This window comes from Anguilla rostrata, chromosome 15 (assembly GCF_018555375.3).
Source record: "Anguilla rostrata isolate EN2019 chromosome 15, ASM1855537v3, whole genome shotgun sequence".
Lineage (NCBI taxonomy): Eukaryota > Metazoa > Chordata > Actinopteri > Anguilliformes > Anguillidae > Anguilla > Anguilla rostrata.
In genome coordinates, this window is record NC_057947.1 from 31,101,914 (window position 1) to 31,114,012 (window position 12,099).

The 12,099-nt window shown below is 49.7% G+C and overlaps 1 protein-coding gene across 1 annotated transcript in view; it reads left to right on the forward strand.

The window, feature by feature from the left end:
- uxs1 (UDP-glucuronate decarboxylase 1) overlaps positions 1-12,099 on the forward strand; it is a 51,945-nt gene that overhangs the window by 18,331 nt on the left and 21,515 nt on the right. Inside the window, exons 7-9 of the mRNA XM_064309844.1 lie at positions 4,401-4,505; positions 9,864-9,923; positions 11,898-12,019. Of these exons, the coding sequence (XP_064165914.1) occupies positions 4,401-4,505; positions 9,864-9,923; positions 11,898-12,019 (287 nt within the window). The remainder of the gene's footprint in view (positions 1-4,400; positions 4,506-9,863; positions 9,924-11,897; positions 12,020-12,099) is intronic.

Here is a 12,099-nt window from a genome sequence, read left to right on the forward strand (position 1 = left end):
TTCCACTCATCCTGGTGTCCATGATGCCTCCCTGTCCCAGCGTTTGCACAAGAGTGTATTTTCACTGCTTAGAAATGATACTTTTTCACTGCTTAGAAATGATACTTTTTCACTGCTTAGAAATGATACTTTTTCACTGCTTAGAAGTGATACTTTTCCACTGCTTAGAAATGATACTTTTTCACTGCTTAGAAGTGATACTTTTCCACTGCTTAGAAATGATACTTTTTCACTGCTTAGAAATGATACTTTTCCACTGCTTAGAAATGATACTTTTTCACTGCTTAGAAGTGATACTTTTCCACTGCTTAGAAATGATACTTTTTCACTGCTTAGAAATGATACTTTTCCACTGCTTAGGAGTGTGCACTTTGTCTTGCTTCACCTGTTCCACCTGAAAAGGCCTCACCTGGTCTCTATCAAGCACCTTGCAGGACCTCACCTGATTCTCTCGCAACAGTAGGCCCCCCTTTCAACTGGCAAACTGTTGAAAGGCCAGGGGATTTAACCACCGTTTTACGGTTGCTCTTTAACCTACTGGTGAGTTTGGGTTGGGTTCTCTGGAATAACTCTGGCAAAAGCTGCAGCGTCCGTTTTTGTGTTTAATAATCAAGGCCCTAGTGCTTCAAGGAAAAGCTCCTCATTTATATTCTTCCACCTGTATTGAAATTCAAACCTTAAAAATCAGTCACGGCGTGCTGTGATTCATTTATCTCACGCACGGTTGTGTCTGTGACGCGTGCGATATTCACATATTTGTGAGACGCAGGGTCACCCGGCAACAAACAGTGACAGTGAGTGATTGCCGGTTCAAAGAGTTTGAATGTCTCCAGTATTCTTTTTCATCTATCTCCTTTCATTTTGAGGCTGAAATAAAACGAATCGCTTGATAGCCTTTCTGGATGGAGGACGAACGTGAGATGGAGATTTGCATTCACTCCTTCCTCCTTTTAAATTTTAATAGAATTTCTCAAGTATTTCAGCGCTTTGAACTGAGTTGGAGTTTTAAAACAGAAAAAAACCAGTGTCCCACTGTGCCGTTCCTTAAGTTCCCTCTTACTTTCTTTTACGAATTTGGATTGGCCGATTGTCTGCCGCCTCAGCCGCGTGCGTGCGGAAAGCCGTCTGCCGGTTTGGTGTGAGCGACCGCGGTTCTCCTCCCAAACGCTCCTGTCATACGCGGCTTTGACTGCAGTCTGCGGGGAGCGCTGCTTAGCGACGCGTGTGGAGCCCTATGGGACGGAACCCTGCCGTTCCCTGGGCGACGCGGTAGCCAATCGCGTGTCGTCCTGTGGAGCTGCCGCTCGCAGTCGTTACGGTCACGGTCTGGATTCCACCTGAGGCCTTGAGGTTCAGCCTGTGTGGTCACTGTACGGTTGTACAATGCCGGCCTTTGGTTTGTCCTTGTTAAAGCTGTTTTTTTTTAAAATTATTTTTTATTTTATTTTTTTTATCCTGTCATTTTGCTTTCGGTTTTTACGTTTAGTCTGCCGTCCTCTCATCGATCAGGAAAGCGTGTGGCTCGGAAAATGCGAACGCGAACTGCAGTCTAGACTCTGCTGGATCTGCTTGGCGTTTTGCTGTTTCTGGCTCTGTTAGGAAGCAGAAAGCAACTTTTGCTTCTTTTTTTTCCCCCTCCCCCCACATCGCTGCAGGCAAGAAATCAGCTAAAACGTGAGCGCTGACCTTTGCCCTTTTCACCTCCGCTTCAAACAGCTGAAGAAATCGTCCAGGGCTGAAGGCGTGATGCTTTATTAGAGAAGCCAGGTGGGAGTCAGTTTGCTCTTTGTGCCTGAGGTGAAAGGTCAGATTTACCGCTCCCGGGTTCTGGGTTAATTAACACGACACTTAGCGCTTCTACCACGTACCCCTCCGTTTGGGTTTTTCCGATGAAAGCGCGTCACGTCTCCTCAGTTAGAGGTGTGCAATGTGTGGAGCTGTTGACCGAGCGCTGTGTGAAAGAGGTCATGACCTCAGCCTTCGGTGTCTAACCCACAGGCCTGCCGTATATCCAGGTGTCACCGGGCTCATTGGAACCTGCTGAGTTTGTTTAACCTTCCTGGAGCGATTGGCCTCACTGGGGGGGGGGGGGGGCTCTCTCAGTACATCACTAGGAACGGGGGGGGGCTCAGTACCCATCACCTAGGGAACAATGAAGCAGCTCTCTACATTGTGCAGTCACTGAATTCCCTCTAATTTATTTTAGATGTAGACTATATTTCCGTAATAGCCACGCTATGTTTATTTCGTTTTGAAGCCTATGCTTTAACTGTATAAACAATTGACTTCTGTTTTACACTGAATGATCGTTGCTGTATGTGCTGGCGTGTGCTCACCGCCTGTACTCTGAATAGCTTTGTTATTTGTGTCATTAATGTTGTGGCTCCCGCTGCTGTTGTTTTGGTTCTTGTGCAGCATTACAAATTTAGAGACGTGTATAAACTTTTGTGGATAAATATAATAAATGAATAAGAGACGGGTCTGTATAGTGGAACGGAAGGGTCCGGGCCTCTCATTTGTCCTGGTGGAGGGCAGCTGGTCTGGGCCAATCAGAGCAGGATGTGCTGCTGGTGGAGATATGAGGAGGAGATGAACAGGAGACGAAGAGGTTCTGCTCCTCTTACCCCCAGGGCGACATAGCTCAGGAGGTAAGACCGATTGTCTGGCAGTCGGAGGGTTGCCGGTTCAAACCCCGCCCTGGGCATGTCGAAGTGTCCTTGAGCAAGACACCTAACCCCTAACTGCTCTGGCGAATGAGAGGCATCAGCTGTAAAGCGCTTTGGATAAAAGCGCTATATAAATGCAGTCCATTTACCATTTACCCTCAACAGTCTTGTCGTTGAACTAATAAACAGGTGCAATGGAACAGTCCAGTTTTTGTAACTTCATTTCTTGGCTGTTCTGGCTGTGCACTCGCTGTTCTGTCATTTGAGAGCAGCAGGCTTAGATTATTTGTTTTTTCAGCGCTCCCCTAACTGTCATTTTAGTTGAAGCGCGACCTTTTATCCTTTGCCTTTGCTGTACGTTTTCTTCCATTCGGGAACTTCCCCTCTGTGAAATGTTTTGTTGTCCCTGGAGGTGGACACGCGTGTCTCGGCGAGCCTTCGGACCGACGCCAGCCGCTGGACGGCAGGCCCCTCTCGTAAAAAAAGATAAATGAGGGTACACGAGGATATCCTGTTTTTTTTTATGACTCACGACCCCCCCCCCCCCCCCCCCGACTCGTGCGTTTGCTTCTCGAACCTGTCAGGACGCGACTAAACTGAGCTGCTGTACCGTAACACATCCGCGTCGGTTCCATTGCATTTTAACGCCCGCTGCTTTGCTCTGACAAGCGTACGTGTCCGATGCGAACCTCGAGCTAATCGAGTGTCGTTTTTATTTATTGCGAATTGTTATACGTCGTTATGTCTGCAACCCTGTTGATTGCGCTGCTGCCTTGTCTTGGCCAGGACGCCCTGGTAAAAGAGATTTTTAATCTCAGTGAGACTTTTCCTGGTTAAACGAAGGTTAATAAGTAAATAAATAAATAAGTTTGGCGCACCGCCCTCGAGTCGCGACGGTCGCTCCGGCTAACGAGTGGCGGCCTGTCGGTCGGCTCTCCTGATTGGACGAGGCGAGGCGCGCGCCGGCCTGCTAATCGCGCGGCTCTCTGAAGGGCTTCGTGCGGGACTACGCGCCGCGGAACTCCGTAACTATGGCTTCGCACCGCCACCGCCAACCGCCACACACACACACACACACACACACACACGCTCTCCTCGTTAGTCCAGCTCCAGCTTTCTCTCAGGCTTCATATTGCATTCCTCTTCAACCCTTCTTTCTGTCTCCTGATTTTTATTTTATTTTTTTATTTTTTGTCTCTACGGCAGATAATTGTCTGTTTTTCACAGAAGTCCTTTTGCTGTGAGCCGCGCTGCCGAACGGTGGCCAGACACTGTGCGGCTCGGAGCCTTTCAAAAGCACTGCGGACGGTGCCGTTGGAGATATGACCAATCGTGTGTGTTCAGGAGGGAGTGATGGGCTTTTGAGTGTATCGTGGGGTTGTATTGTTTGTGCTGTAGCCTGTGACGTGATAATTGTAAATGAAAGGGTTCGTGACAAACCAACCAATTATAGCTCACATTAATATTGAAGTGGCTGTGCTCTTGTGTCAGCAGCATCACTTTGTTCTGTTCGCCGAGTAAAATCAGAAACTCTGTACGTCTTCGAGGAATTCTGGGTTTTGTAATGTGGCAGTTGGTTATGATGGGTATTTTCTGCGCGTGCGTGCTTGCGTGCATGTGTGCGAGCGTACACGTGTGTGGATGCATGTGTATGTGTGTGTGTGTGTGTGTGTGTGTTTGTGTGTAAATGTGTGTGTTCAGTTTCACTAACTTATTTTTATATTTTCCCAACAGTGGATCAGATTTATCACTTGGCCTCGCCCGCCTCTCCCCCGAATTACATGTACAACCCCATAAAGACCCTGAAGACCAACACCATCGGGACGCTGAACATGCTGGGTGAGTCAGCAGCCCCCCGTCCCGTGCCGGGGGGGGGGGCACTAGAACACATGCTGTTCTTCACACGCTGGTCGAGAAGATCAAAGCAGTGTAAAGCAAATGAGAACATTGGGCCTCATTCACAAAACTTTTCTTAAATTGATCTTACTTTTGCTCTTAAAAAATGTTCCTATGAAAAACCAATATGGGATTCGTGACACGCGCAGACCTTTGTTTTTTGTGTATCCCAGGAGTATGAGATGATGAGTGCTGACTAATTGTAACTTTTATGCACAATCCTGTTCATGCAATTCATGCACAAGGAAACGTCCATGAATAAATACAGATAAGGGAAAAAAAAAAAAAGATGAAAACTGAATTGTTAGTGGAAACGCTCTTGCACACAATCAAATGTGATTGTACGCATGTTTCGTGAAGGAGGCCCAATGAGAGGTAATAATAACAATCACCGTCATCATCATCTTAAATTTTACTGAGGAGAAGAGGTTTTTAGCTGTGCAGTGGCATCACCAGGCCCACTCCCCACCCCCCCCTACACGGGACCCCCGCTAACTCCGCCCAGTCTGGATTTTGGATTTACGCCCCATTCTTATGAATGTTGCTTCACCCCTCTCCTCTAATTCTCCCTCTCTTCCCCTCTGCAGCGTTGTCGTAGTTCAGTTTCCTGTGTTCCGAGCGTCTTGCTGTTCTTACTTCAGGGGAACGTGTGTAAAGTGTGTATGAGCTCATTTTCCTGCCTGGTGCCGCGGCGAAAGGGGGGGGAAAATGCGTCGGTTTCAGGAAAGCGCGGCGTGCGGCTGGCGTTCTGTAGCCCAGCGAGCGGCGGGCTTGAGCCTGAACGTACAGTCAGAGCCGCGAAGTCCAGGGGCTTATCCAGCGCAGGGGAGGGGGGGGGGGTGGCCAGCGCGCGCGTCTCTATGGCAACAGCAGAGAGGCGGGAGCGCCAGTGGTCTCATCTGCATTCAGACCTGCGCGCGTCTGCGTCGGCTGCCCACTGAGAAACACGAGCCTGTGTGTGTAGCTCCCGGCCCGCTCCGGAACACGCCAGACCAGAGTCCGTCAGCGCTGCAGTTTGTGATCGTAACTGCGTATCAGTGTGTCCTGTGAATGTGGCTAAATATCAACAGTACGGTCTCCAGCGAATATAGAATAGATTGAATATGGATTTCAATACGTAACATTAGTATGTCACAAACGTTATGGTTCTCTGACAGGGGGGACCGTGTAAAAAGTATGGAAATTTGTACACAGTGAAACCAACTTGTACAGATGCCCTTAAAAAAACAATGAGAATGTGCACTTTAACCACATGTGAATTGTTTAATTACAAATTCAAAATTGAGGAGTAGAGAGCCAAATCAAGAAAAAATATTTTTGTTTCACAAATTATGGAGCTCTCTGTCTCCTGTGATTACAGTTAGATAATTACATCACTGTCTCCTGTGATTACAGTTAAATAATTACATCACTGTCTCCTGTGATTACAGTTAGATAATTACATCACTGTCTCCTGTGATTACAGTTAGATAATTACATCACTGTCCCTGTGATTACAGTTAGATAATGACATCACTGTCTCCGTGATTTCGTGATTTGATACAGTTAAATAATTACATCACTGTCTCCTGTGATTACAGTTAGATAATTACATCACTGTCTCCTGTGATTACAGTTAGATAATGACATCACTGTCTCCTGTGATTACAGTTAGATAATTACATCACTGTCTCCTGTGATTACAGTTAGATAATGACATCACTGTCTCCTGTGATTACAGTTAAATAATGACATCACTGTCTCCTGTGATTACAGTTAAATAATGACATCACTGTCTCCTGTGATTACAGTTAAATAATGACATCACTGTCTCCTGTGATTACAGTTAAATAATGACATCACTGTCCCCTGTGATTACAGTTAAATAATGACATCACTGTCCCCTGTGATTACAGTTATTAGTTAATTACATCACTGTCTCCTGTGATTCCGGTTCGATGATTACATTGATGTCCCTTGCAATTACAGTTGGATAAGTTTATAACTGCTCCCTGCTATAACAATTAGACATCTATTAGCTGCCCTGTCCCCTGAGAGTACAGGTAATTGCATAGATTGTAAAGTTCCCTTCCTGTCCTCTATTTGGTACGGAAAGGATTGATACCCCCTGGGCGAGCTCTCTATAGGCCTCTGCATCGTGTGTATGTCAGTTCTCATAATAATGCCTAACCGATCTGTTTGATCAAACACCACTATTCATATAAAACAGAGAACAGAACGTGCTTGTGTGCATGTTTAGATCATGCGGGCATGGTATACATTTTTTTTCGCTGAGAGATATCGATGCTGCAGAGCAGCGTGGGTGAATTTGGCGCGCCGGGCGAAGGTGGCGGTTTGGCGGTGGCGGCGGCGGTGGCGGCGGGACCCGGTGACAGCTCTCCCGCGTGCTTCAGCGTGGAGAGCAGACTGTGACTGCGCATTTTTATCAGCGCTTCGATTGGCCGACACTAATTACTCTCTCAAGCGCACTTATCCACACGCAAGGGCAGTCTGGCGGGCGGCACTGTGGCTCACTGTGGGGGAGATGCGGCTTTAAGCACAGAAAGAGAGGTAGAGCGGAGGGATACGTGTGTCTCACTGTGGGTGTGATGCGGCTTTAAGCACAGAGAGAGGTAGAGCGGAGGGATACGTGTGTCTCACTGTGGGTGTGATGCGGCTTAAGCACAGGAGAGAGGTAGAGCGGAGGGATACGTGTGTCTCACTGTGGGGGTGATGTGGCTTTAGGCACAGAGAGAGGTAGAGCGGAGGGATACGTGTGGCTCACTGTGGGGGTGATGTGGCTTTAAGCACAGAGAGAGGTAGAGCGGAGGGATACGTGTGTCTCACTGTGGGGGAGATGCGGCTTTAAGCACAGAGAGAGGTAGAGCGGAGGGATACGTGTGTCTCACTGTGGGTGTGATGCGGCTTTAAGCACACAGAGAGGTAGAGCGGAGGGATACGTGTGTCTCACTGTGGGGGAGATGCGGCTTTAAGCACAGAAAGAGAGGTAGAGCGGAGGGATACGTGTGTCTCACTGTGGGTGTGATGCGGCTTTAAGCACAGAGAGAGGTAGAGCGGAGGGATACGTGTGTCTCACTGTGGGTGTGATGCGGCTTTAAGCACAGAGAGAGAGGTAGAGCGGAGGGATACGTGTGTCTCACTGTGGGGGTGATGTGGCTTTAGGCACAGAGAGAGGTAGAGCGGAGGGATACGTGTGGCTCACTGTGGGGGTGATGTGGCTTTAAGCACAGAGAGAGGTAGAGCGGAGGGATACGTGTGTCTCACTGTGGGGGAGATGCGGCTTTAAGCACACAGAGAGGTAGAGCGGAGGGATACGTTTGTCTCACTGTGGGGGAGATGCGGCTTTAAGCACAGAGAGAGGTAGAGCGGAGGGATACGTGTGTCTCACTGTGGGTGTGATGCGGCTTTAAGCACAGAGAGAGAGGTAGAGCGGAGGGATACGTGTGTCTCACTGTGGGGGTGATGTGGCTTTAAGCACAGAGAGAGGTAGAGCGGAGGGATACGTGTGTCTCACTGTGGGGGTGATGCGGCTTTAAGCACAGAGAGTGGTAGAGCGGAGGGATACGTGTGTCTCACTGTGGGGGTGATGCGGCTTTAAGCACAGAGAGTGGTAGAGCGGAGGGATACGTTTGTCTCACTGTGGGGGAGATGTGGCTTTAAGCACACAGAGAGGTAGAGCGGAGGGATACGTTTGTCTCACTGTGGGGGAGATGTGGCTTTAAGCACAGAGAGAGGTAGAGCGGAGGGATACGTGTGTCTCACTGTGGGGGAGATGTGGCTTTAAGCACAGAGAGAGGTAGAGCGGAGGGATACGTGTGTCTCACTGTGGGGGTGATGCGGCTTTAAGCACAGAGAGAGGTAGAGCGGAGGGATACGTGTGTCTCACTGTGGGGGTGATGCGGCTTTAAGCTCAGACACGGCCGTGGCGGGCGTGCCTGCGCTCTCCGCTCTGAGGGAACGGGTCGAGGGTCAGCGGCGGGTCACATCCTGACGTCAGCGCGTGGTCTGCCAGACGTCGCGGGCACAGCCGTGGCCGGAGGCATTATGTTTTAGGATAGTCCGTCTGTCCGTCCCAATTCTTGTGAACGCGATGTCTCAGGAACGCCTTGAGGGAATTTCTCCACATTTGGCACACACGTCCGCTTGGACTCAAGGATGACCTGATTAGATTTTGGTGGTCAAAGGTCAAGGTCAGTGTGACCTCACAAAACACGTTTTTGGCCATAACTCAAGAATTCATACGCTAATTATTATTATAAGTTTCATATAAATGTCTAATAGGATAAAATGAAGTGATGACATTTTGTATACATCACCGCGAAAAACAGAGCACTGGCTACTGGTTGGCGGAGGCATACAACCGCGAGGCGGTATTTCTAGTTTCTCATAGGTCAATCGCTCCCATTTCCAGGCTAAAAATAGCCACCTGCACCCTGCCGTTGCCGTCGGGCTTGTCTGTTCCAGCACGTTCCTTAAAAAATAAAAACTGGCTGGCTGGCTGTGTAAGAGCGGACATGTTCTTTTTCTCTTAGTCGGGGGTAATCGCTCAGAGCCTCTGGAGAAGGCTAATGCCCCTGCTTCTGCCACCCGTAGAGCCTCCATCCCCCGGCTGCACGCTTATGGCAATTAGAGGGAAGCGGCGGTGCTGTAGCGCGCTGCCGCTGCGCTGGTTTTGAACGCGGGGGGGGGGGGGGGGGGGCGAGCTCGTTCCGTTAGCCAGTCCTCGAGCGCTGTCCGTCTGAACGCCGCGTCAGTCCCGCTGTTTTCAGCCTCGGAAAAAAAAAATTTACATCCGGAATCACGCTGGGTTTGCGTTTCCCGTTTTGCATCGGAAGCTCGTAGACGTGGAGAGTTTATACCCCGCATGGCTGCTCCCAGTGAGTGTGGTGGGGGGAGGGGGGGGGGGGTGGAAGTGCCTTTCTTCCTGCAGTGGTGGACCCCTCCATGTTGGGTTCTGTAGTCCTGTCTGCTTCTCCCCAGACGTGATGAATAAATCAGTTGATTGCTCCTGATCAGGGGTGCGTGATGGGGTTTGATTGCTCATGCCTGTCTGAATGGGTGCATTTCTCATAGGCTGGATTTAATGAAAATGTGTCCTTGACTATGACAGCTACAGGAAAATTTGTGCTTTCTTTTCCCTTCACAAACACAGTTTAACAGGTTTGGCTTTTACTAAATCCAACACGCCAAATTGAGTTTGTGAAGAACGTGTTGCGTTTGCTTGTTCGTCGAAGTTTGGGACGAATGGATTGAACGTCGGCCTGACGTCTTCTCTCTCTCTCTCTCTCTCTCCCTCCCCAGGGTTGGCCAAGCGAGTCGGTGCCCGTCTGCTGCTGGCGTCCACGTCGGAGGTGTACGGCGGTAAGAGCGAGCGCCCGTCATATCCCAGAATGCCGTCCTGTGCGTACGAAGATAAGATCGTTCTAGTGTACTTTTGAAAGAAATTCCATTTCCTGTATTCCCTGAGATTGCGTACGTAAACACAAGCACGCGTGCGTACACACACACACACACACGCACACACACATTAGAAAGCCCCAGGGTAAAAGGGAATGTGAGTTATGGGGTTTTTTTTTTTCCTAGTTCATATTTCACCCATAATGCCCACTATTTATCACAGTGTAATTTGTGTAATTCTGTATGTACCGTTGGTCAGAGAGAAGCTGCAGTTGTGTAGTTTGTGTATTTCTGTATGTAATGCTGGTCAGAGAGAAGCTGCAGTTGTGTAGTTTGTGTATTTCTGTATGTAATGCTGGTCAGAGAGAAGCTGCAGTTGTGTAGTTTGTGTATTTCTGTATGTAATGCTGGTCAGAGAGACAGCTGCAGTTTGTAGAATTGAGTCTTCCCAGTGTATGTAATCGGCAGAGGGAAAGTGCAGTTTGTTTTTTTTTCTGTGATGTTGCTGGCAGTGAGCTGAGTTTACTCTTTGTCTTCTGTACTTAATCTAGTCACAGTGAACTCATTGTGTAGTTTGTGTATTTCTGTATGTAATGCTGGTCAGAGAGAAGCTGCAGTTGTGTAGTTTGTGTATTTCTGTATGTAATGCTGGTCAGAGAGAAGCTGCAGTTGTGTAGTTTGTGTATTTCTGTATGTAATGCTGGTCAGAGAGAAGCTGCAGTTGTGTAGTTTGTGTATTTCTGTGTGTAATGCTGGTCAGAGAGGAGCAGCTGTGGTCAGTTTGATCAGGAATCTGGACCTGCTGCTCCCCTCCCCAGTGGTGAATGGTGAATCAGGACGCAACGAAGATAAAATGCCGTTTTTCCTTTTTTGGCTGTGATTGGCTGAAACAGCTCTCGAGCGAAGAGCCTCTCTACCTCTCTCTGTCTCTCTTACTCTCTCTCACTCCATCCTTAGTCCTTTTTTTTCCCACTTTTTCTGCTTTGCTAACTCACTAACTCACTGTAATCCTTTCCTCTTTCTCTCTATTTCCTCTTTTTCTGCCTCTTCCCCTCTCTCTCTCTCTCTCTCTCTGTCCTTGCTCAGTCATTTTCGCTCTTCCGTAACTCGCCCACTCAGTCACTGGCCGGCTCTGGCGGATGCGCTGGCACCCCTGAGGGTTATGGGTAATGAACGCCTTTCTCTGGGACGGCGCGGTGTCCCTGGGGGACCTGATTAGGCTCCCCGCTCCCCGCTCCTGCTGTGTGTGCTGACACAACATGCTATTAATAAAACATGGATCCAGGCCAGCTCCCTCCCACAATCCCCCGGGGCAGCCACCCCTTTGCCCACCAATCAGTCATGGCCCTCTCAGGTGTGTGCTGTGGGGGCGGAGCTCAGATGCTCAGGTGCGTGCTGTTGCCGGGGGGGGGGGGGGGGCAGGGACACTGGGACAGGGGGAATGACCCAGATTTTTGGGCTGTAGCAGTGCTCCACAGCCCTGGTCCCTGTGAGCCACGGGTTTTGGCGGCGTTGTTGTTTGGATTGCTACTCGGTACTCAATGATTAAATGAAAGTAGCGTGCTACGTGGTGAATTGACATCCATCCTAATTTTGTTTGATTGAAATGAAAATGAAAATCCTGTGGCTCTCCATGACCAGGGTGGGGGACCCCAGCAGACCCTGTGGCTCTCCAGGACCAGGGCTGGGGACCCCACCAGACCCTGTGGCTCTCCAGGGCCTGGGCCAGGGCTGGGGACCCCAGCAGACCCTGTGGTTCTCCAGGACCAGGACCAGGACCAGGAGCTCTCCAGGACCTGGGCTGGGGACCCCAGCAGACCCTGTGGTTCTCCAGGGCCAGGGCTGGGGACCTCACCAGACCCTGCGGCTCTCCATGACCAGGGTTGGGGATCCCTCCAGACCCTTGGGTAGTAACCTCAGTTTTTCCTTCCCTGGCAGACCCAGAAGTGCACCCCCAGAGCGAGGAGTATTGGGGCCACGTGAACCCCATCGGGCCCCGAGCGTGCTACGACGAGGGCAAGCGCGTGGCCGAGACCATGTGCTACGCCTACATGAAGCAGGTGAGTGACGTGTGGGCGGGGCTCTGGCACGTGGGCGGGGCTTGCCTTTCCCCCGTTTAAAGCACCGATTGGGTGAAAGG